The 27,409-nt window shown below is 40.6% G+C and overlaps 1 protein-coding gene across 1 annotated transcript in view; it reads left to right on the forward strand.

The window, feature by feature from the left end:
• Window positions 1-236: 236 nt before the first annotated feature.
• LOC142748139 (putative gonadotropin-releasing hormone II receptor) overlaps window positions 237-27,409 on the forward strand; it is a 35,129-nt gene continuing 7,956 nt past the window's right edge. Inside the window, exons 1-3 of the mRNA XM_075855269.1 lie at window positions 237-784; window positions 18,251-18,804; window positions 25,542-25,746. Coding sequence (XP_075711384.1) covers window positions 751-784; window positions 18,251-18,804; window positions 25,542-25,746 — 793 coding nt within the window. The 5' untranslated portion in view covers window positions 237-750. The remainder of the gene's footprint in view (window positions 785-18,250; window positions 18,805-25,541; window positions 25,747-27,409) is intronic.

Genomic DNA, 27,409 nt, shown 5'->3' on the forward strand with positions numbered 1-27,409 from the left:
GCAGGCATTGACATTGACTCATTTACACATGGCCAGAAGATGTACTGCAGGTGTGTGACATCATAGTCCTCAGCCCTCTTGGAATAAAATCAGCTCCTTGCTTCATTCCTACTCAACCTCTGAAGATGTCTAGTTCTCCCTGCATCACTGGCTCCTACGCTAAGACAATTTAGAAGATCTTCCATTCAAGACTGTAACAATTTACGATTTATCAGATTTTTCCATTCCTAGTTGGACATTGCACTTTTTTAGCATTTCACATGGATTATAAAATCTGAATATAAGCTTAAACTTGTAGTTGCTACTGTCCTGCACTCTGCTGAACACTCTGATCTGTTACTAATGTACATTAACACCTCAACAAGGAGCTGAAATCACATACAACATAATGATGCTGAGGTGCAAAGACATAGAGAGGTCTGGCTGACATTTACAAAGGAACAACTGATAAGTAAGGCAGCCAGGGATTCTCTCTTTTTTTTTTTTTTTTTTTACTCTAAACTTTGGATGAATGGGAAAATAACGTAGATTGGTCTTGCAAAATATCTTCTAAAGCTACAATAAAGAAGGGAAACACAGTAGCGTTGTATTATCTGCCTTGAATAATTCCATTATTTCATGCTGGATACAAGTGCATTTGTGATGCTCTATCCTGAGAGTTAGTGTGAACGTGCTCTTTACACAGTGACAAACTGCTCCACTCCTATTCATCTGGTTGTAGGGGAAAGGAAGCACTTGCGATAGCTCTGTATGGCTCTGGCAATCCATCTCTATCCAATAAAAGGTAAGAAATAGTACTTATTACCACTTGCATTATATATTATTACATAGATTTAGATACATCATTACAATATTATAGATTTATAGCTTAATACATAACTATTTTGTTTCTTCTTTGACATTATCCAGTTGTTACTAAATAAACCCTATGATCGTAGAGTTTAATAAAATGATATTAAGCGAGAAAAAATATGGACAGCAATGCACACAAACAATATTTCTAACCGTGGTAGATTATTTCCATCATTACAAACATCTTTCAATGTATGTCCCTTAATGATCAACATCTAATGTATATTTTCACACATGGGGTTTTAGCTGCGTTTTTTTTGAGCTGCAGTAATTTTCCACAGCGGTCACAGCATGTCTCATCTGTTACAGATTTGACACCATTTTTCACATTTAGGGTATGTGCACACGAGAACTGTCTTTTACGTCTGAAAAGACAGACTGTTTTCAGGAGAAAACAGCTGCCTCGTTTCAGACGTAAAAGCTCCTCCTCGCATTATGCGAGGCGTCTTTGACGCCCGTAATCTTGAGCTGTTCTTCATTGAATGCAATGAAGAACGGCTCAAATTACGTTGCAAAGAAGTGCCCTGCACTTCTTTGCCAAGGCAGTCAATTTACGCGTCGTCGTAAATGGGCAGATGTTTGCCGACGTATTGGAGCCCTATTTTCAGACGTAAATACGCCTCGTTTACGCCTGAAAATAGGTCGTGTGAACCCAGCCTTACTTTAAAGCATTTAAAACTGTATGTAAAAACGGAGATTGCCATTTTTACAAGCAGTACCACATTGTTGTTTCCTATATTGGCAGTTGAAGAAACATTTTCTAGAATTGCTTCTTTAAGAAAAAGTGTTACACTAGTTTTATATCACTACGTTATTTCCATATTTTTTTTTTTCACCTAATGTGGTAGTGGTGCAGCTTTACATATAGTAAAAAATGTGCTCAGATCGGGGCAAACCTTCCCATTATCTTCCTTGCATATACATTCACCCAGAATGGTTGGTTCATATATATATATGCTCATAGGACTTATAAAATCACTTGATCTCATCTGTCAATTACTAAAGTCATTGAAATACTTCTATGTCCTAGTTATATTTTCTATCTCTGGTGGAAGACAATTGTTGTTTTTAAGCAGAGTCGTTCAGGCTAGTAATTTAAGAATTTATTTTATGGCACTGGATATTCGATAAAAGTCTGATCAGTGGGGATCAGTCAACTAGGAACGGTACTGGTCCCACTGGGGTGCCCAACACCTATTCCTTACTGAGAACTGGCTGCACATGTGCTGTCAGTTTCCATATAATTCATGGGAGATATAGGTGAGTACAGTTGGCTGTTTCTGTATTTCCCATTACTGTGACTTATCTGCTGTGGACAAAGACTGAGCACCTCCATTTACAGGATCCATCAGTCCCAGAAGCTGGACCCCCATCAACTTTATTATTTAAATGCCTGCTCTCTTGGGCTTAGGAGTCCAGCGGACAGTCCCATTCAATGATTGTTAGCCTTCCATGTATCATCCAGAGCTAGCTGTCAATCAATGAGTAGGACCGCCCACTAGACTCCTGAGCCCAGACTGAGCAGAAACTTTAAATAAATAAAATGCAAGTTAAACTGAATATTTTCCCACAAAACTATATATCAATCTGCTCAGCTCCTACTACACTATAACATACTGCCTGCAGATCGGGCTACATGTTCAAAATGACAGGTTTCCTTTAATGAGCCCCATGAACAGGATCTGTTTTACACAAGTCTTTTATTTGACAGGCAATAAAGTGGTTTTCCAATAAATTACTATTATGTAATATACACTGAATATGTCATTTAAGTGTGCCCGTGGGTCTGACTGAATGTTAATTCTGACAGATTCTCCCTTCCCATCAGTCCCCGTACATATACGGCGGAAATCAGAGAGGAAAGTATGGAGCAGGTTCAAGAGCTTAGCCCTCTCCATAAGCAGCGGTAGTCAGTTATCTCTTCTCCAATGAGCGGGATCAGAGGTATAACCACTTAGACACCATGGTCAATAGTGACGTGGTTTAAGCGGAAGTTCTGTCACACCATCACCCTCCCCCTCTGACGCGATTTTGTGGTGTCAATGTGTTGTCATGGTAGGGGCCAGAGGCAAGGCTTGAAACAAAAACGCTACAAAGAAACTATTATTCAAGCAATCGCATGTTTAAATCCCCTAATGGACAAAAGGAATACAAAAAAAGGTTTAATGAAATAAAAAAAATATTAGAAATAAAAAAAAGAAAAAAAAAGTTTCAAAATTGTTACGTAACATAATATAAATAGTAAAAAAATAAACATAACTGGTATCGCTGCATCTGTAACAATCTGAACTAATAAAATATCACATTATTTATACTGCACGGTGAACGCCGTAAAAAAAAAAGCCAGAAATGAAGGTTTTTTTTTATCACTTCTCCTCCAAAAGAAAATGGTATAGAAAGTGATAAAGTTGTATGTACCCCAAAATGGAAGCAATAAAAATGACAACTTCCCCACAAAAAACAAGTAATCACACCACTCCACCAAGAAAAAAATAAAAAATGTATGGCGGCATAAAACATATTTAAAAAAAAATATATATAGAGTAATTTTTATTTTGCAAAAGTATTAAAACATGAAAAAACTATATTAATTTATCATTTCCATAATCATACTGAACTGCAGAATAAAGTAAGCAAGTAATTTTTACTTCATGTTTAACACCATAAAATCCAAAACCAATGGGAGAATTGCTGTTTTTTTTCTATGCCACAAAAGCATTTTTTCAGCACATTATATGGTACATTAAATGATGCCATTAAAAGAATAAAACTCATCATGCAAAACACAAGCCCTCATATAGCTATGTAGACAGAAAAATAAAAAGTTTGGCCTCTTGGAAGGTGAGGAAAACTGGCGGGCAGGGGTTAAATGATGCCGACACGAAATACATTTTTGTTTTATGTGCAATTTAATGAAGGACAAATGGCAGGCAAAACACAATTCTGTAACTACACCACATGAGAATTACTTGCAAAATATGCCATATTCAGAGGGAGACATGATAGTGTGTTTAACCCCTTCCCGCACCTTGGCGTACATGCACTTCCAGGTAAACAGTAACTTCGCGCACATGGGAGTGCAGTTACGTCCGTGCTTTAACAGTTAACCACCGCGCGGCGCTATACCGCAGCGGTGGTTAACTGTGCAGGGTGTCTGCCCTGCTCTCCCTGTTGCCGATCAGTGGCCCGCCGCCGCTGAAATCGTCAATTAACCCCTTCGATGCGGCGGTCGATTGCGATCGCCGCATTGAAGAGGTTTAGAGCAGATCAGCAGACCCCCACATGCATTTGCGGGGGTTGGCGAGCCTTGTCACGGCAACCAGAGGCCAGACAATGGCCTCCGGGCTGCCATGTTAAAAAAAGTACACATATTTGGTATCACCGTGTTCGTAACGACCCCAACTATAAAATTATAACATAATTTTTCCCGCACGGTGAATGGCACAAAACAAGTAAAAACACAACGCTAGAATCACTATTTTTTGGTCACCACTCTTCCCAAAATATACAATAAAAAGTGATCAAAAAGTCGCATGTACACCAAAATGGTACCAATAAAAACTACAACCCATCATGCAAAAAGCAAGCCCTTACACAGCTTTTTTGACTGAAAAATAAAAAAGTTATGGCTCTCAGAATACACCGCATTCCAAATTATTATGCAAATGTTATTTTTCGCTGATTTTCCTAAATAGTCGATGCAAATGACAGTCAGTATAATCTTCAAGCCATCAACCGTTGGAGTATAATGCAAATTTTATTGAACAAATCTCCTAATGATAACAGATTTTTTTTCACATTATTATGCAAAACTGAGATCAAAACATTTTACAGGTTGTAAAGAGAACTAAAATGGTCATTTGTTGAATTTGCAGGATCAGGAGGTCATATTTACAGAAATCAAAAGCTCTTTCAATCAAAAAAAACTTAGCAGGCCAAGTTACATGTTAACATAGGACCCCTTCTTTGATATCACCTTCACAATTCTTGCATCCATTGAATTTGTGAGTATTTGGACAGTTTCTGCTTGAATATCTTTGCAGGATGTTAGAATAGCCTCCCAGAGCTTCTGTTTTGATGTGAACTGCCTCCCACCCTCATAGATATTTTGCTTGAGGATGCTCCAAAGGTTCTCAATAGGGTTGAGGTCAGGGGAACATGGGGGCCACACAATGAGTTTCTCTCCTTTTATGCCCATAGCAGCCAATGACATAGAGATATTCTTTGCAGCATGAGATTGTGCATTGTCATGCATGAAGATAATTTTTCTACGGAAGGCACGGTTCTTCTTTTTGTACCACGGAAGAAAGTGGTCAGTCATAAACTCTACGTACTTTGCAGAGGTCATTTTCACACCGTCAGGGACCCTAAAGGGGCCTACCAGCTCTCTCTCCATGATTCCAGCCCAAAACATGACTCCGCCACCTCCTTGCTGACGTCGCAGGCTTGTTGATACATGGCCATTCACCAACCATCCACTACTCCATCCATCTGGACCATCCAGGGTTGCACGGCACTCATCAGTAAACAACACGGTTTGAAAATTAGTCTTCATGTATTTCTGAGCCCACTGCAACCGTTTCTGCTTGTGAGCATTGTTTAGGGGTGGCCGAATAATAGCTTAATGCACACTTGCAAACCTCTGGAGGATCCTACACCTTGAGGTTCGCGGGACTCCAGAGGCACCAGCGGCTTCAAATACCTGTTTGCTGCTTTGCAATGGCATTTTAGCAGCTGCTCTCCTAATCCTATTAATTTGTCTGGCAGAAACCTTCCTCATTATGCCTTTATCTGAACAAACCCATTTGTGCTCTGAATCAGCCACAAATCGTTTCACAGTACGATTATCACGCTTAAGTTTTCTTGAAATATCCAATGTTTTCATACCTTGTCCAAGGTATTGCACTATTTCACGCTTTTCGGCAGCAGAGAGATCCTTTTTCTTTCCCATATTGCTTGAAACCCGTGGTCTGCTTAATAATGTGGAACGTCCTTCTTAAGTAGTTTTCCTTTGATTGGGCACACCTGGCAAACTAATTATCACAGGTGTCTGAGATTGATTACAATGATCCAAAGAGCCCTAAGACACAATACCATCCATGAGTTTAATTAAAAAACTAATAATTAAATGTTTATGACACTTAAATCCAATGTGCATAATAATTTGGAACACGGTGTATGGTGAAACAAAAATTAAATTATCTTATAAATAAGTGATTTTATTGTGCAAACGCTGCAAAACATAAAAAAAAGATATACAAATGGTATCGCCGTAATCATATCGACCCACAGAATAAAGTAAAATGGTCATTTATAGCCCAGGATGAATGGCATAAAAAACATTGTCAGAATTTATGGTTTTTGGTCACCTTGCTTGCCAAAAAATTGAATAAAAAGTGATAAAAAAACCGCATGTACGCCAAAATGGTACCATTGAAAACTACAGATTGTCCCACAACAAATAAGCCCTCACACAGCTCCGGTGGTGAAAAAATAAAGAAGTTCTGGCACTCAGAATATGGTGATGCAAAATGTGCAGAGTGTTCCAAAAGCAGATAAGATTCGGCACCATTTATCAGTGCGACACCAGCCACATATCTGCGGATTATTATTTACCCCATTATTATACCCTCTTATTATACCCTGATGTACCCCGCAAAGGTTACATATGCCCCCACATTATAAACTGAAATACCAGCAAAACGCCAAACAGAACTACTACCAAGCTAAATCTGCGCTTCAAAAGCCGAATGCCACTCCCTCCCTTCTGAGCCCTACAGCGTGCCCAAACAGCAGTTTACGCCCACAGATCTGGCATAGCCATACCCGGGAGAACCCGGTTAATATTTTATGAGGTATTTTTCTTCAGTGGCACAAACTGGACACAACATATTGTGCACTAAAATGGCATATCCGTGGAAAATTGTAATTTTCACTCTGCACCATCCGCTTCACATTAACCCCTTCGCGCACCACGACATAGCATGTCGTAGTGTGTTAGCTGTGTATTAGAACTGACACCCAGGACTAACGGACAGGAACAGCGGTCGTGCTTTTACAGGAGCCTGTAAAAATGACAATATACTGCAATACATTAGTATTGCAGTGTACCAGCGATCTAATGACTGCTGGTTCAAGTCCCCTAGGGGGACTAATAAAATGTGTAAAAACAAAAGTAAATAGTTATTATTTGTGAAAAAAATTAAATAAATATTTAAAGTCCCCAAAAAAAACATTTCACATTTTTTTCTCTAAAGTAATGTAAAAAAATTACAAAAATACACAAAATTGGTATCGCTGCATCTGTAAAAGTCAGAACTATTACAATATACCATTATTTAACGCTGCCCATAAACAAATTTCTTTAGGATTCACCAACAATCTGATGTCTAGGAATGCTTCCATACATGGCTCCATGTGCTTGTTTTTCAAAAAACTACTCTGTGGTCCTCTAACCTGTCCTTCCTTGCACAATGCCATAATTGTGCTTTGCCAAGGTGTGCATTTTTAGGAAAAATTTTAGAGAAATAAAAAGTGGTGTGAAATGGGCCTTACAATGTCCATGTCTAAGGGGAAAGTGGGCTTATAACTGCTGGACAAGTAATGTTTTGGATGACAGCTATTCCTTTTCTATGAAAACCTTAAGACTCTTGAAGACTATTGTGCACTTTGTTGGCAAAGACAATAAATCTGTAGAAATTTTTATGGCAAAGATAAAAGATGACTGTGAGACAAAAATGTATTGCAATTTAACTTGCCAGTGGAGTCGCAGTAAAAAAATTAAAAAAAACACCTTTTGCGAAAAACTCCCGGCATGACCTCATAAATTATTGGTACGACAATGGTAACACACACACACACACACACACACACACACACACACACACACACACACACACACACACACACACACACACACACACACGCCACATAAGTAGGAAATGCAAGATGGGGGCATGGGAGACATCAGACCCCAGCCCACAAAATGAACTCAGACCCCATTCCCCAAATTAATCAGACTCCAGATCAGAGCCCTAAATCAGACTCAAGACGTGAAAATTCATTCAGACCCCAGACCGGACCCCTAAATTAATTCATACCCCATACCAGTTCCACAAAAAATTCAGGCGTAAGAACCCCTAAATTAATCAGACCTCAAACCAAAACCCAAAATTAATCCGTTCCCAGATCAAACTAAAAACAAAAAAACAGGTATTTAGTTACCTTTCCTCGCTCTTGCTTTCTTTTCTCTTTAGAGCCCAACATACAGGTCCTGAACCCAGCCAGCACTCAACTTCGTGACGTTGGCCAGTTTCAGGACCTTATGTGCCGAGCCATGAAGGGACTGTGGGTCCCCTGAACTATGCAACCACTGCAACCCCTATAGCATACCTCCCAACTTTTGAATTCGGAAAAGAGGGACATTTTAAGCCACGCCCCTAACCACGCCTATATCCCGCATCAACACATCAAATCACGGCCAGATCCTTCTGCAAATAACACGCGTAAATTCTCACTGTGGATCTCTAGACTGTCTGGATATCATAGATATTATGGATCCGGTTATATCGCCTTTATGTTACTTTTCCTATCTTGGGTATAACTTTTGCTCATCACGGCGGCGGCAGCAGCAGGACAAACCAAAAGGCTGAAAACAATGAAAGTCAAGAGAGAGACCCTGTGGTTGATGACTTTTCAATTGGCAGGTAGCAGAGTTACATGATGGGGATTTTTTTTTCCCAGTTGTGTAACTCTGCTGCCGGTCAATGGAAAAATCATCCACCAGAGCCCCCCTGTAGATTGCTCCACACACAGCCCCCTGTACATAGCGCCAGATACAGCCCCCCTGTAGATAGCTCCAGATACAGCCCCCCTGTAGATAGCTCCACACACAGCCCCCCCTGTAGATAGCTCCACACACAGCGTCCCTGTAGATAGCCTCCACACACAGCGTCCCTGTAGATAGCGCCACACACAGACCCCCTGTAGATAGCGCCACACACAGCCCCCATGTACATAGCGCCACACACAGCCCCCCCTGTAGATTGCTCCACACAGCCCACCTGTACATAGCGCCAGACACAGCCCCCCTGTAGATAGCTCCACACATAGCCCCCCTGTAGATATCTCCAGATACAGCCTCCCTGTAGATTGCTCCACACAGCCCCCCTGTACATAGTGCCAGACACAGCCCCCCTGTAGATAGCTCCCTGTAGGTAGCGCAACACAACCCCCTTATAAGAGGTAGCCGGCCCTATTGCTGCCACTCTCTTCTCTGCTTTCACTCACCGTCAGAAGAAGGCAGGAGTCTTGCGGCGGCGTTCTCACTGGTGTCGATGCCGGCCTGGGCGTGGACCAGTCCAGTCACCTGACCGGTGAGGTCAGATGACAGGTCAGGTGACTGGACTGGTCCACTCCCGTGCCGGCATCGATCCCAGTGAGAAACACCACCGCAAAAACTCCTGCCTTCTTTTGATCACTGCTGCAGTCGTCTGGCATGCAGGGCGCCTGTCAGCAGCGATCAGCTGTTTTGATACAGCTGTAGCGCCCAGCGGGACATTTTGCAGACTGCCCGGGACGGCAGGACAGCTGTGAGAAACCGGGACTGTCCCGCCGGATCCGGGACGGTTGGGAGGTATGCCTATAGTAACGCCACTGGTTTAACACAGATAAAGATAAAAGGTAACAAAGAGAAGTCATGCTTAGAACTAAGATCATATATTTCAGAATGTTTTTCAAGCGGTATTGCATGTGTAGGGTTCCCACTCCCTTTCCAGATAAACCCGAGTGTATGAGCATTGCAGCTTTCCACATCAGTAAATGTGTAAGGGCTCTACACATATAGATACTAGAAATCACATACAGTGGTGTATATGCCGTAGGCCCTAAGCGGTGGGGGCTCCACCTTCCTCAAACACACAGTTCCATTTCTGGATTTAGCCGCTAAGAAGGGACCGTGTTGCTGCACAACCTCTGCAGAGCTAACAAATTATGGGGTTTTGGGTCTTATGTGCAGTTATGTGAATACTTTGTTTCAAGGAAATCTTATAGTACATTTATAGCTGGTTTACTTGGGCAGAATTCTGTCCATATCAAACGCCGATCACTGATACAACAATTCTATCGGCGCCCGTTAACAGACCTATTCACGCGGGCTGATGCTTTAAGGCCCATCCTATAAAATCAATGTAGGCGGCAGCATGTTCCCTTCTTTAAACAGGGGATGTGCTGATGGGACTGAGCGATCGTGCTGTATTTATATTTACCGTTTCCAATTTTATTTCTCTCTAAGCATTTGGTAGAACAGATTTCCATTGCTGTTTGTATGTTCTGTTATCCAAGGACTGAGCGAGAACAGTGCCACCCACTGGCTAAATCATTAGTAAATGTCGTCCTGGCAGGGTCGAGTGATAGCTTTTGATCAGAGCATTTGCTGGACACTTAGGCTGAAGCGGGTCACATGCAGCTTGTATTAACCAACAACATGCTGTCATTCCTGTATCTACGAATACTCAAGATGAATACTCATCTTATTTCTTGTCTTTCTATATTTTTAGCGTTGATTTAGAACACAGTAATCTTCTATCATTCCTTTTAATAAGCACAGTAATTAATTCATTACACTGAGTATATATATATATATATATATATATATATATATATACATACATACACGCACACACACACACACACACACACACACACACACACACACACACACACACACACACACACAAACAAATCTTCATTCTCCAAATGCACTTTTCATGTCTCCTTGTATATATGTGTTTATTACAGAAACCTTTTTGAGCTGTTGCTTAGCACACTGCACAGCTAAACAATTAGTCATAGGATTATTTTGCCACTTCAAGGGATTTACCAGTTTTATGTACAATACCTGATGTATTAGGTCCTGTTCACATATTGTTAAGAGCTTACTGTATACATAGGGAAAAGCTCCCAGCAAATAAGCCAAACGTGTCCATAGAGCTCCATTTACCCGACAGAAGTCCTATCCATTTGGCCTCCCTTGGGTCGGTATACATAAGTATACAATTTTTTGCAGTATAGAATAGTGTAGTTCACTACGCTTTTCCATACTAAGGTATACAGTAAAAAAACATATCCCCCACTATATATATATATATATATATATATATATATTTATTTTTTACAGTGGGAGCCTACTAGCGATGTATCCCGCTGTATGTCTTTGCCTTCCGTCAGAGGTATACATTAAGAGGTCCTCCCGACATATACCTCCAATGTAGGCTCTTAACGTGTTGTGAACAGGCCCTTAGTCTGAAGTCCATGCTGTTTAGTTCAGAGCATTGCCTAGACTGGATACAAACCTGACAAACTTTGAGGACCAATTATCAATGTGATCTCTTAGGGTATGTGCACACGATGAGAGGCTTTTACGTCTGAAAAGACAGACTGTTTTCAGGAGAAAACAGCTGCGTCGTTTCAGACGTAAATGCTGCTCCTCGTATTATGTGAGGCGTCTTTGACGCCCGTAATCTTGAGCTGCTCTTCATTGACTTCAATGAAGAACGGCTCAAATTACGTTGCAAAGAAGTGCCCTGGACTTCTTTTTTTTTTTTTTTTTTTATAAATTCTCTTTTATTAAGGATAATAACATATAAAACAACCATAGAAAACAGTCCTTACATCCATCGTAATAACATTCTTACAATGTAGCAGGTTACATAAATCCAAGTATCTTTAGAAAGATTGTTTCTGAGCGAATGGGATAATTCCCGACATATCTTCATGAAATATAATGTGAAAGAAAAACAGAGACATGCATTACAAATCAAATATCAGTAACCTACTATGTGCTCATAAAAACACAAAATAAAGGAAAGAAAATAATATTACATAAAAGGATAGATACAGTACAGAAAAATACAGTCTCCCTGGTGGTGGAAAAAATTTGGAATGTCAGCACCTTGCAACGTCCCTGGTCTCGTCCGCCAAAATAAATCCAGTATCATGGTATAGAAATTATTCATCCCGTCCTCCCCATATATTAATTTACCTAAGCAAAACAGGGCTTCTGGGATTGTTCCTGGGTAAATTTTCTAGGTATTGCTTCCATAGTTGCCATGTCTTAAGAAAGCTGTCCCTTGTGAAAGTATTCCAGCCTACCAACTCCTCAAGTCTATATAGTTGATGCATTTTAGACCACCAGACCTCTATCGTAGGGGGATCTGTTTTCCTCCAATACAAGGGAATTAGAAGTTTTGCAGTGGATACCAGAAAAGTTATTAAATTCTTTTTCGAAGGCGTAAAATCTTTCACTGGTAACCACAACAGAACCAGCTCCGGGGTTAACCGGATATTATTTCCTGTTATCTTGCCTATAGCTATTTCCACCTCCCTCCAGAAATTCTTAATTTTAGGACAAGACCACCATATGTGTGCAAGCGTCCCTGTCTCCAGGCCACATCTCCAACAAATGTCTGTGCTAACTAGATGTATTCTATAAAGATAAGCAGGTGTCCTATACCATCTTGTCACCAATTTGTACGAATTTTCCTGGTACCTCACACATCTAGAGAACCCGTGAGAGTGAGAGAGTATCAGATCAATCTCCATTTGCGAGAAAATAGAGCCCAGCTCGACTTCCCATTCTCTAATGAAGTGTGGTTTAGATGGAGCTCGTTGTAGGAGGAGACCAGAATGTATCTTAGACAGAGGCTTAGCCGGGGTATTGGGTAAAAGAGAATAATTTTCAAGCCACGTAGGGTCCGGATATGAGCTTAGATTAGCTGACAAAAATTTACGACATACTGATTTAAAATTAAGTTGATGTAGAAAGGAGACCGTAACCTTATGAAGAGAAGGATTCAGATCATTTCCCCTAAGTCTTGTCCTAAGAACCTCCAACTCAGGTAGAACTGCTGCATCTAATATCTCCGCTACTTTATAAGTTTTAAGTGTCTGCCACATTGAAGAACTCGTACTTTGCGTTTTATTTACATAATGTGGTAGAACAGCCAATGGAGCCAATGAAGAAAGATTTCCACTAGACATGGCCAAAGCACCCGATTTCTGACAAACTTTAAGCATACCCCTAGTCAGTACACTAACCAATACCTTTGGTGGAGGTAATGGTAATTTCACCCACAGCAAATGAGCTAAGTCCTCCGAGAGGAGCGCTCTTTCCATATCCAGATGAAGAGCCCCTATAGACAAATTAGCTAATTGTGACCATCGAGACAATTGGACCGCTTCATAGCATGTCTTTAAATCAGGCAATGCCATCCCTCCTTGCGTTTTTTTAAGAGTAAGGAGTCGATAGGCCAACCTGGGATGCTTCTCCTTCCACAAGAACTTAACAAAAAGACTCATGAAACTGTTGAAAAAGCTATTTGGCAGCTCAATAGGCAGACTCTGCAGCATGTATAGGATCTGTGGGAGCACATAAGTCGCCAATAAATTTTTCCGTCCTATCCAAGAGACATAAGGTATGTTCAATTGGGATATATATCTATGAATCCTGGAGAGGAGGGGTTTAAAAATAAGTACGAAAAGCTGGGACACATCAGCTGAAATCATTATCCCCACGTATTTAATAGCCTGCGAAGGCCATTTAAAGGGCGACATAGATTTCAGAACCAAGAGCTGACCAACTGGTACATTAATGCCCAAGGCCTCCGACTTATCATAATTAATCTTAAAGTTAGATATCTCTCCAAATTCATTAAAGACGTCTATTATTTTTGGAAAGGCCTCAAGTGGATTTGTAATCATCAATAACAAATCATCTGCAAAGGCTGCCAGTTTATGAGTATAACTCCCTATCTTCAATCCTTCAATCCCAACGGTCTGTCGTAATTTCGCAAGTAATGTCTCCATCACCATACAGAACAGAGACGGGGACAAGGGGCAACCTTGACGTGTTCCATTTGTAATAGAAAAATAATCTGACAAAGAACCGTTCACTTGAATTCTAGCAGATGGGGAGGTATATAGAGAAAATATGGCATCAATAAACACAGGAGGAAAATTAAATTTAAGTAAGGTAGCTCTCATGTACTCCCAACAGACCCTATCAAACGCCTTCTCTGCGTCAGTACCAAGGAGAACCATAGAGTGCCCCCGGCGCCTTATTTGACATATAGCATGCAATACCCTGCTCACATTGTGCCTACCTTCCCGACCCTTCACAAATCCCACCTGTTCTTCATTTATTAGTTTCGGCAATAGTGGTTGAATGCGAAGAGACAGAATTTTAGCCCACCACTTCACATCACAATTCAAGAGCGAGATAGGCCTATAGCTCCCACAGCATTCTAGATCCTTCCCCTCTTTAGGAAGAATAGTTATAAAAGCTTCCAATGCTTGCTTAGGTAATGGAGCACCCTTCATCAGAGAATTACATACTCCACAAACTTCGGTATTAATTGCTGACTACATTTTTTATAGAACGAAATAGGTAGACCATCCGGCCCCGGGCTTTTCCCAGACGGTATTGAATGCAACACTTTCTCAACCTCCTCTTTAGTGATAGGCGCCAGGAGCTCTCCACAATCCAACTCAGAGAGGCCAGGTACCGAGATAGAATCTAAAAAGCTCCTTATTTTGCCAGTCTTCTCCTGTGGTGTCAACCCCGAGTTCCCCACCGGGTTTCCCAAATTATACAGGGAAGAGTAAAAGGATTGAAAGGTCTTTGCTATAAGCGGAGTGGTAGTCACCCTTGCCCCTTTGTCATCTTTTATGGTCTCAATAAATGTTTTGGACTGTTTTTGTCGGATCAGACGGGTCATCAATTTGGAGCCTTTGTCTCCATGAAGATACATGTGACTTTGAGCAGCCAAAAAAGCCTTAGCCGCTTTTACATTCATATGGTCCTTAAGTTCCTGACGCAACTGACTTAATTCCCTATAATCCTCAGTCGAGTTAGAATTTTTATGCGATAATTCCATTTGAGTTATCTTATGGAGTAAGTCTAGAATTTGAGCATTCCTTTGTTTTTTAACACGTGAGGACAGGGCAATAAGTTCTCCCCTCATAAAAGCTTTTTGCGTCTCCCAGAGAATTGGTCTAGAGATTTTCGGAGTATCATTAAAGCCATAGAATTCCTCTATTTTTAGGGCAAGTGCTTGACTATGCTCTTTGTTTGCAATAATGGTATCGTTCAATCTCCAGGTCCATTCCTTACGAGGTAAATTAAACAATTCTAAGGAGAGCGATATTGGAGCATGGTCTGAAACCGTAATACTTCCTATATCCGCTTGAAGTAACGAGGGAACAAGGACCATAGGAATGAATATATAGTCAATTCTATGATAAGTCTCGCGTGGTGTAGAATAAAAAGTAAAGTCTTTTAAGGACGGATTCTTAACACGCCAGGCATCTACTATCCCTAGTTGTGACAGGATAAGTTTAAGGCGACGCATAGCAGATATGGAAAACCTCGTACTAGAAGAGGTGGAATCCAGAGCAGAGTCCAATGATACATTAAGATCTCCCCCAAAAACAAGATATCCCTCACTAAACGTTTTAAGAGAACAAAGAGTTTTGCGCAACCACGTCAATTGTCCAACATTAGGTGCATATACAGCTGCTATCGTAAACTTTGTGTTGGAGATGTGTCCCTTCAAGAAAACAAACCTTCCCATAGGATCTAGCAAAGAAGCTTCTACTTTAAAAGGAGTGTCTTTGTGTATAGCAATAGAAACCCCCCTCGATTTGGAAGAGTAAGTGCTATGAAACCATTGTGTATATGGTTGCGTAGATAAGTTTGGAATATGTGTAGGCCGGAAATGAGTTTCTTGCAGCATTAAGACATCCGGAGTATTAAACCTTAAGGAATTAAAAATACGAGATCTCTTTTGAGGAGAGTTCAGCCCCTTCACATTGAAGGAGCAAATACGTAGTCTACCCATGATATTTTACATTTAGAACCAACCTGACTGCAGGTACGTTTGTTAAGTGCCACCACCAGGGAGATAAGACAAAATCAACAATAGAACGAATAATAACAAAACAATAAGGAATGGTATCAAAAGGAAACCTCCGTATCATCCCGGAAATAGGAGGTGCTATCATGATGCAACTAAGCATCCAACAGATCCCCTGCCAGAGGGGGGGGGGGGAGAAGAAAGTTGCCATTTTGTACAAAACATCACACCAATTCTTCATAACTCGTAAGACATAAACCGAATACTGATCCACATATTAATACTAAACTGAATCACCGCAGGAATATATTGGAGAGTTGGGAGAAATACATATATATATAGGGAGTATAAGTCATGGCCGACTTTACCCATGATATAACAATCACTTCCAACCCCATAATAGAACAATAATACACCTTCCTCCCCCTTATCACGGTGAATTTGCCACAATGTATTGGGTTTACATGGGTAAAATATAATGCCCAACATATACAAACGATCCCAACATTTCTGTGAAGAAATTTAAACGAAATCACTTTAAGACATCATTCAAGTGTCCTCTGCCATACGCGTCTTCTTGCCTCTCGGAGACTTGGGCTTGGGAGTAGGTTGCCACGGTTCTTGCACTGAAGGCATTCCCAATTCCAGCGACACCGGCATCCAGGACGGAATCTCCATAGGCTCTATCCCCAGCTTTTTCCATGCAGTATCCAGATCTCCAGGTGTGCGGATGGTGATCTGCCGGCCATCTTTCATCGTAGCAAGGCCGAATGGATAAAGCCAACGAACAGGTCGTTTCTTAGCACGTAGCGCCTCTGTAACCGGCTTCAGAATACGGCGTTTGGCCAATGTACTCGCAGCCTGGTCTTGGAAGAGTAAGATCTTAGTCCCTTCATACACTACTTCCGGAGCATCTCTTGCAGCTCTTAAAATGGCCGCCGTGTGAACATAGCTCAAAATCCCACAGATGACGTCACGTGGAGGTTCACCAGCCCCTGGCCTGGGACGAAGGGCTCGATGTACCCTTTCTACTGTGATATCCAAAGCCAGCTCGGGACCTACTAATGAGCGAAAAATAGAATCTACCACAGCAGGTAAGGCATCATGGTCAATTGACTCGGGGATACCCCGAAGGCGAACATTCCTCCGTCTACTACGGTTTTCCTGATCTTCCATGTGAAGATAGAGATTATTCAAGTGCATGTGATGAGCAGAAAGCTCCTGGTGAACCGAAGCACCAAATTTAACAGTAGAAATGTGAGCTTCCTCCAGCGCCATTACTCTATGGCCAATGTGATGCATATCGGTTTTGATGTCTGATAAGTCTTTCATCACAGGCATAAGTGCCTGGAGCAGTGTTTTTTTTAGATAAGCCCTAGATATCGGTACAGAGTCTGCATCCCCCGCCGAGTCTGAAGGCGCACATGAGCTATCTGAATCCTCTCCCTGTTCACAGCGGGAAGATGTCGGCGCCATCTTGGATCTGCTCTCTGCAGGCGGCATCTTTTTGCCGAAGTATTTGTCCATGTCGGACGACTGTTTATGGGATCTGGGGGTACCTACATGTTCCTTAGACTTGTCCCGACCTGTCTTCACCATTTTAGCTGAAAAAAGTGGGCAATATCCTGAGGAATCGGTGGATGTAGTGTGGAGCGCCGGGATTACACGTCCATCACCTTGCTCGGCAAGCTCCGCCCCCCCTGCACTTCTTTTGACGAGGCAGTCAATTTACGCGTCGTAGTTTGACAGCTGTCAAACGACGACGCGTAAATGACAGGTCGCCTGCACAGTACGTCGGCAAACCCATTCAAATGAATGGGCAGATGTTTGCCGACGTATTGTAGCCCTATTTTCAGACGTAAAACGAGGCATAATACGCCTCGTTTATGTCTGAAAATAGGTCGTGTGAACACAGCCTTAGGATCCATAAAAAAAAAAAAACAGATCCATCATATCCATCATGAGTCCTGTAAAAATAGAATTCATGACGCTATTGTAAACAGTGCCTAAAATCTATGCAGGTTTTCCGCCCCTTTATATAAATGCATGTTTTCATTCACTGATATTTTGAAAATAAGGAAGGATTGAAACACTAAATTTATTACAAAGTTGCATAAATACACAATGCAGGGATTACAATATAATAATTGATATTATATCCTAAATGGTAAATGAAAACTAGAATAACAATAACTCACTCAACATACTGATTTCCTAGATTCACAGATAGAAATACTGTATATTACCAAAAATGTGTATGTTAGGCCTCGATCTGCATGCAAGAAATATATGAAGGAATGGATCATTGACTGTGGGTCCCATTATGTATTATGGGCTTGAAAGGGATGCTAAAATTTATGTTTTATTTGGATCCATCATGTTTATCGATGTCAATAAAGTATCTTCTATAAATGTGAATTGTTACTTACGTTTTTTCTTTACCAAGTTTTAGTTAAATGAAATACTTACTTTTTTTTTGCCTTCAGAAACTAATATCATGAATATCACAAAGGAACTTGGCAGCAAAAGCTGTCTCAGTGGACTGTGGATCAGCAACTCATGTGAACTGGATATGAACATATCATCACCCAATATAGCTCATAACCATATCCAGCTTCCCACCTTCTCTCCCGCCGCCAAGGCCCGGGTCATCATCACTTTTGTTATTTTCACACTTTCAGGATTCTGCAACTTGGCTGCTCTATGGGCCGCCGCAAGAACAAGCAGGAAAAAAAGGTCACATGTCCGAATCTTAATCCTCAACCTCACCACTGCTGACCTGCTGGTCACATTTATTGTCATGCCTCTGGATGCCATTTGGAATATCACTGTGCAGTGGCACGCGGGGGATATAGCCTGCAGAATACTCATGTTTCTCAAGCTTCTGTCTATGTACTCTTGCGCTTTTGTGACTGTGGTGATCAGCGTGGACCGGCAGTCTGCCATCCTTAACCCACTAGCCATAAATGATGCCAAGAAGAAGAATAAGATAATGTTGTCTGCTGCCTGGTTAATGAGCATCCTACTATCATTACCGCAGGTATAGTGTTTTACAGTATCTATGAAACTAAAGGTAAATCCTATAGTATTATCCATTGTAAAATAATGTAAGATGATGAAAGAAGTTTTGGCGGCTTGTATTCCTTCCCCTCTGTAGTGAAGTAGTCGTATTATTCATAATTACCTAAAGTGCAGGGAAAACAGTTGGATGCTATCCATTATTTCCAATGAGTGTCCTTGCAGTACAGTGTAGATACTGACAGGAGATCCCTGACATGGGGCACCCATCTGTTAGGTACACATACTCTAAAATAGCATTTAAAGAGAGGTAGATTGCCAGAAAGCAGAAAAACGCTTTCATTAACAGTCGCTTAAATTTGGCATTCAGGAACACCGTATTATCAGGTGTTATAATAAGATCAAAGTGTGATAGAATTGCATTATGCCATGGTGGATTATGCTATTCATTCTACATGTACAGTGCAGTGAAAAATATTTGTCCCCTCCATATGATCTCTGTTTGTCTCAGTGAATGGTTTCCGAGTTTAGATAAATTCAGGGAACCTGACTAAACATATTACAAAATTTTTCAGAATTATTACTGCCTTTAGGCTGGGTTCACACTTCGCACAATTTTTGTACCTTTTGTTGCAGATTTTTGAGCCAAAGCCTGAAGTGGTGTCAAAAGAAATATAAAGGAAGAACTTCTTGATCTACTTCTGGGTTTGGCTAAAAAAAAAATCTGCATTCAAATCTGCAACAAATAAGTAATGTGTGAATCCAGCCTTATTTATGAATTTCGCTAACCAACATTTTATTCATCTGAGGGAATTCCTGTTTTATTTGAATAAAGCGTAATCTGTGCATCTTTCTAGCATTTTCAAAGTCTCTGTTTGCTGCCAGTGAATGGGAATATCCATTGTTTACATTCAGTGACTGAAAATCTACGATTAGGAAAGTCGTAAATGTTCCTTCTCAACCCTTGCGTCCCAAATAAGGTACAATTATTTTCCCAGAGCACACTTGACACGTTTACTAAGAATATTCTATCACCGTACACGCTCCTGCTTTCACATTGTTACATTATATGAGGATCATTTCTAATCATGGCATACAATGGGCAGTTGCATTTTCCTGCTTGAATTTATCATATTTTATCATTTCATCTTAGTCAACGTTTTTCTTATCATGTCGACTGGAACTTTTTTTATTCCAAGTGAGAAATGAAAATGACCGATAGACTAGCTATGATCCATTTATGAATGACTTCTCTGGAACTTTTCACACAGCTGTTCAGAGGGAAAACTCTCTACTTGTTTTTAGATATAAATGTTACTATATAATAACATGGAGAAAACTTCCTGCAAATTCAGAGCTGTATATGCACATAGAGGTAGTACATGATTATTTTTTACATTATAACAAGAGATTTAAAAAAACTTTGGCTATAATATTAATAGGTTAACATTTAATTACATTCAGTATAATATAGAGAGTGTAATATATATATATATATATATATATATATATATATATATATATATATATATATATATATATATATATATATATAAAAATTTATTATATATGTGAACAAGGTAGTTGTATTAAGCGTAGCGGTTGTTATCAGGGCTTCAACTATGAAAACCCAGAGAAGCCTAGGCCTTACTAAAGTAAGCAACTTTCTCTCTTGTGGGTGACATTGTGACGTTATTCCTAAGAGCATGTCTGCAAGCTGAGACTGATCACACAATTCTGAATGACAGAGTGGCCTTGCAGGAGGACAGCATTTTATTGTCATCGGAGAGCATGGTGCTGCACGGTCTCAGCTTGAGACCTGTACCAATACTGGGGTGCACCTCACAAGTATGAAAAGAGGTGATAGGGAGGAAACAGCAGGTCACCTTTGTTAATTTTCACATGAAACATTGATTTTTGGTTCCAGGGTGGACACAGACCCCATAGAGTCCCCATGCACGAACAGTGTATGGGCCTCTTGCTCTCGAATATCTCAGCATAAAGCACAGCCAACATCTCTCTAACTATCCCTCTAATTGTGAGCTATAAAATTAATTAGCTCAGTCTAAGGGCATGTTCACACGAGTTTTTCCGCTGCAAATGTTGGTGCAGATTTGGGGCAATTACGCAACAAATCTGCACCAACATTTGCATATTTGACAGGTAATTCAGACGTTGCAGAAAACACAGCGGACTTGCCACAGATTTCATTTTTTTGCATTGCAAAGGCTGAAATACACAGTGATATTCTGCTTCTTCTCCGCAACAGACAGTGCATGCTGCGGAGGGAAAATTCTGCACTGCAGCCTATGGTCCGCAGCAGAGTTTTCCGCAATGTCTGAACTAATTTGCCTAAAAATTTATTGAAACAAATGTAAAAAACGTCCGCTGGAGAATTCCACAGCAATTCTGCCACGTGTGACCATGCCCTTATTGCCATCAGGAAACTGCTTTTAAGGTGACAATGGTCCCCCTAACCTAAAGAGCATCTGTGCAATTGCACATGTTGCACATATGGTATGACCGCCCCTGTTTGGTTCCCAATCAGTCAAAAAATAATCGGAAATGGGTCTTTTTGTACTGCAATAAACTGAGCGTCTCACAATATCATGACTATGGTTGTAATATATTCAAAATTGACAGAAATGGAGAGGAGAGGTTGAGAAAGAGGAGAGAGCAGAGTCTCCAAAATGGCTGACAATGTTTGCAACTTCCGATTCTGAGTTACAAAAGAAAGAACAGTTGTGGAGTATGAATTAGCCCTTTGACAAGTGAAATATTATGCAGATTTATAGAAGAATTCACACTTAAAGAGGCTCTGTCACCACATTATAAGTTGCCTATCTTGTACATGATGTGATCGGCGCTGTAATGTAGATTACAGCAGTGTTTTTTATTTAGAAAAACAATAATTTTTGACGGAGTTATGACCTATATTAGCTTTATGCTAATGAGTTTCTTAATGGACAACTGGGCGTGTTTTATTTTTTGGGCAAGTGGGCGTTGTACAGAGGAGTGTATGACGCTGACCAATCAGTGACCAATCAGCGTCATACACTTCTCTCCATTCATTTACACTGCAGATAACGATATAGCAGCCACATAAACACACTATAACATTACTGCAGTGTCCTGACACTGAATATACATTACCTCCAGCCAGGACGTGATGTGTATTCAGAATCCTGACGACTTCTCTGCACGTCTCTGTGATTTATAGCACAGCACAGTGAGATCTCACTGTAAATGACAGTTTACAGCGTAATCTCGCGAGACTACGCCTTATATGCTGTAAATCACAGAGACGTGCAGAGAAGTGGTCAGGATTCTGAATACACATAACGTCCTGGCTGGAGGTAATGTATATTCATTGTCAGGACACCGCAGTAATGTTAGTGTTTGTGTATGTGGCAGCACATATCGATATAGCTATATCGCTATCTGCAGTGTAAATGAATGGAGAGAAGTGTATGACGCTGGTTGGTCACTGATTGGTCAGCGTCATACACTCCTCTGTACAACGCCCACTTGGTCATATAGTAAAACACGCCCAGTTGTTCATTGAGAAACTCATTAGCATAAAGCTAATATAGGTCATAACCATCAAAAATGATCGTTTTTCTAAATAAAAAACACTGATGTAATCTACATTACAGCGCTGATCACATTATGTACAATATAGGACACTTATAATGTGGTGACAGAGCCTCCTTAAATGATGTAGGTGGAGAATAAGTATATAAACCATTATTATGGATGTGGAAACATTGTAATTTTTTAAGATAAGTTCATGCGGATTCCGACATCTTTTCTGTGTTGGAATTCACAAGAATTTAGCTTGTAAAATGACTCCCATTATTTTCAATGGCAAAAACAACCCGTTTTTCATACAGGGTGGAATTGAAAACCGTGTCACTGAAAAAAAAGTGACATGTCACTTCTCGATGTATTTCACTCAAAAACAGTGTCGGGTAGACACACGCAGATTAGCCCTAGTAGGGCTAATCTGCGTGCAGAACCGTAGCAGTTTTACTGCAAAACCACGGCAGAAATCTAAAGGTCAGCCTCAGATTTCTGCCACGGAATCTCGGCCCAATCCACTACAGATTTTAAAAATCCTCCATGTGAATATGGCCCAAATATTATAACGTAATACAGTAAAGAGTGTGATTCTTGCAAAATCCCATTAATCTGACACCCGGTGGTCTAAAAGTACTGGTCATCCAGCATGCAACAAAAAAAGCCTTAGGCATCATGCACACAGCCATCATTTTTATCCGCAATTATGGATCCGTAAAATACTGACCCATTCATTTCTATCGGCCACGGACACATTTCCGTATATTTACGAGTGTGTGTCCGTCCGGGCCATAGAAATGACACGCGAAGTATAAGATATGTCCTATTTTTTGCATTTACGGTCCGCAAATTCGGTGACACTCCGCGGGCCCGTACGTGCTGTATTTACTGACCATAAATACTGCACGGTTGTGTGCATGAGGCCTTAATGCCAGAGTAGAGGGATATAACCTGACCGTCCAACACTGGACATTTTTTTCTGCTGTAGCAGGTCAGAAATATGCCATCAGAAAGTCAGCAGCTTGGTTAGTGTTGGTAGCAGGAGTATTTACAGTCCAGTCATCATTAAAACGACTTCTTCATAATTTAAACGAGGATGATAAGTACTGACTTGGTGAAGGCTGAAGAGCAGAGAAACATATATCACATATGGACATTGATTTTATATAATATACAGTAATGTGCTACTGTATTAAGTTATGGGGATTCCAATCAGTTGTACTAACACCAAAGTTATTTGCACTATCATTTGTTACATTTTGAACTATTTATGCAGACCCTAAACCAACAAAATATTTATCTGAATATGATATCTGTGTAGTATATTGTTTTTGCAGTTGTTGCCATTTGCTATTATTATTTCACTTAGAATTGTAAGAAAATATAAAAAATGGAAAAATCCTGAAAAAATGAATTAACAAATATCACAATAAAACCATTTAAATCTGTTTTAGTATTTTTATGTGACTATCCATATGATTTTTTTTTTATTTTTTATTTTTCCGAATATTCCAGTCCTCACACAGGCCACAAGAGCAGTCACAATAGGCTGACCCTACCTGTTTTCTGAAGCTCATCAGTCGGCTTGCTGTGTAGACTGGAACAGAGTCGACAGAGGGTGGCTGATTTAATGACTGCTCTTTTGTATTGCTGGAGGCCTAGATGAGGCAGGATTGCAAAAGTATACGCTATATACAGTACACACACAGAATGCTCTGTTTCCAGCTACCGTGTGACTTCCTGATCTCTGGGGGAGGGGGCTGAACTCCATTACTTTCTAGAAAATCTAATAATAACCTGTATCTGTCAGTTAACTACCATTCACTGTAGCTGCCATAAAGCAAGCACACACACACACACACACACACACATACACACTCCCTGCTGTACTTTTATATACAGACAATGCAGGAAGGAAATGTGTGACTCCAATATGGCTGCCCCAAGAGAGATTAAAAAAATAAACCGCTACATTTTTAAAATTAGCGAACACAATATTTCTCTTCTACAGACTAAAATGTAATTAATGACACTATAATATTAAATACAAAGACATTTCTCTTTCATGCCACTTTACCATGATTTCCTATTTGAATAAAACAATTTTCAATAATTTTGAAACAAATAATAGCGGACTGTCAATTAAGTCTACATAGTTGTATACTCTGTGATTATATTCACTGTTGTTTATAACCGGACTATGAAAACTTCTCAGTAATTAAGAAAAAAAAAAGAAGAAAAAAAAGGAGGTTGTCAGTGTCAAGTTTAAAAAAAATATGAAATAGCTGCTAGCGTTGTATAAGGTGTGTGGGTGTCATGAATGCCTGATCAAAATGTAAAGTGGGTGTACAGCAAACAAGGCATAGAAATTCTGCAATGAACATTAAAAATTGTCCACACAAGTGGTGCCTGGATCATTCATTCACGCTGCTTCTCTGAAACACACGGACAGTATAAATATACAGAACCCAGAGGAACCATTATGTCCGCAATGTTTTCTATCATTCTTCTCTAAAACCTATGTATCACTGCTTTTAAGCTCATCTTGGTGTAGATATCAATTGATTTGTGGCTTACAGTACAGAACGCTCTAAATCAACCAAGCTTCCCTGGCATATATGGAAAATGAAGTCTGTAACAATATTTATTAAATATAGCGCTCTATTATAGGACCCTGTATACGCTCTCCCATGAAACGACAAGACAATCCAAAGTTAAAGCTGTAGTTGTAATGGAAGGTTTAACAGAGACCAAATTTGGCAGGGGCTTGACAAGCTCCTTTGGTTCCCAAGATAAACCTTGTAAAATGTGCCTGCATAGTATTAGCCACAGTGCTCTGATAAAAGTGTCAGCCCTCTAAGCACCCAAGACAGTGCCGGTAAGAGGGACAGCCACAATGCTCCTTTTACTGCCTGGCATAATGCACCCCATAAGTACTAGCAACAGTGTCCCCATTGGTGCCATCCATACTGATTATCAAATTGACAGGGCATTGGGATGCGCCAATTTCTCCCTAGGCAGAGAAGGCAGCTGTTTGTATGTGGCAGCATTCCCGGTTTACCCCTTATCCTGGCCATAATTTGAGGTCTGCTTCTCATGAGATCTAAAATCTTTGAATGTTCTAGGTTTGTATTATATAGAGTAAAACAAGTAATTTGCTGTTCTTCCCTTTCCTTCCAGCTCTTTCTGTTTCATACAGTAACAATCACTGAACCACAGAACTTCACCCAGTGCACCACCAGGGGCAGTTTCCAGGAGCACTGGCAGGAAACCACCTACAACATGGTGAGCTTTGTGTGTCTCTTCCTGCTCCCTCTGCTGATCATGATCTCTTGTTACTCAAGAATTCTGCTGGAGATCTCAAAGCGCATGAGCAAGGGAACATGTAAGTACTATGCTGAGAGGAGAACATTGCCATTATCAGTTGGAATGTATGAATTTTCATGCATTCATTCATATTCACAGATCATGTGATGTTGATTGTTCTAAGCCCTTGAGATTCTCTTCAATTGGTTCTGTTGACTCAGGGGTAAAGGGGTATTTCCCTATTCGTATCCACAGGACTCTGACCTATCATGAAAACGGTGGTCCCCTGAGCCTAGTTTCACCTGGTGAGGCGACTGTGGCATCCAGATAGAAATGGAATCGAGAGATAGCCATGTATATGCACTATTTTCTCCATTAAAGTGAACGATAGTTATAGAAATAGCTGAAACCCTGTTCCCATGACAGGTGGGGGTCCCAGAGGTGGGACAACCACCTAGAATACATTTATGACATCCTGTGGGGGAATAATTGCAATGGCTAAAATACCTAAAATGTCAAAACACTCATATACAGTGCATACAAACACATTGATTTCGATGGGAGGCAAAGGAGTTTATTTCCTGAGTGTTTTTTGACCACTTGCGGAAAAAAATAAGCGACATGCTCAATATCTGAGCGTTTTCCACCTCCATTAAAATCAATAGGAGGCAGAAAAAAGAATCAAAAACTGCCTCAAAAAACCTGTCTAACTAATAAAAAACTTAGTGTAAACATTGCCTTAAAGGGGCTTCTCTTTGGCAGTGATCCAGTGGGTCAGAAGTCCTGTGTGGGCCTCAATGCTTTATATGCTGTTTTATTATTCAAAATCAGGCATTATATAAGACAATTACATAATTTGTGCCGTAGGGTCTATAAATAAAGCTATGCATATATCTTTTCTAATGCCTTATGTTGTATAATGAAATAACATGTCGAGCGCTGTCCACTGAGGATCATAGAGGACTTCTGACCCACTGTATCGCTGGCAGAGAGAAGCTCCAGGCAATTACTTCATACCACTGCCTCCTGTGCTGGACTATCAAGTAATTTTCCAGGTGATCCGGCATGGGACTATTTTTAGCATAAAGTACATTCTGCCATCTACTAGACACAATAATACAACATCTGTGAACATTGTGTCTTTTATGAAATGTTAAATTACCCTTGCTGTGAACATAAGACGTTACAGGTACTTGTACCTGGCAAAGGACATTGCAGGTCATTACTAGTGCCTTTAGGCACTGATTCTGACGCGAAAACCATGTCAAAATCAACCCCCATTGACTTTAATGAGAGGCAGAGGCATTTTTTTCCCTTGGGGGCTTTAGGTGGCATGCTCATTCTTTGAGCGGTTTCTGCCTCTGACCTCTCACTGAAATCAATAGGAGGCCGAAAAAAAGAGCGGCGCTTTTTTGCATTAAAGTCATATGGCTTAAAAAAAACGCAGCAAAAATTGCAGCAAAGAACACGGTAAAAAAATATTAAGGGGGCGTGTCCTGGGAGCCGATGGAGTGAGTCGCATAGTCCGGAGCTCCTCTGATCATCAGCCGTAACACAGTGTTTTTTACTCGGTGTAGCCTCCCGAGAATCTAATAAGGACTTACCGATGATGGTGAGACGGTCAGCCAAGAAGATGGAGTCCAAGCAGGTACTCCCCGGAGCCCCGAGGAGCGGCACTTTGGATGCCTTCTTTTCTGATGCGCCGACAGGACAGGCGCCATTACTGCCGGCCTCACACGAGG

The sequence above is a fragment of the Rhinoderma darwinii genome, chromosome 3 (genome assembly GCF_050947455.1).
Source record: "Rhinoderma darwinii isolate aRhiDar2 chromosome 3, aRhiDar2.hap1, whole genome shotgun sequence".
Lineage (NCBI taxonomy): Eukaryota > Metazoa > Chordata > Amphibia > Anura > Rhinodermatidae > Rhinoderma > Rhinoderma darwinii.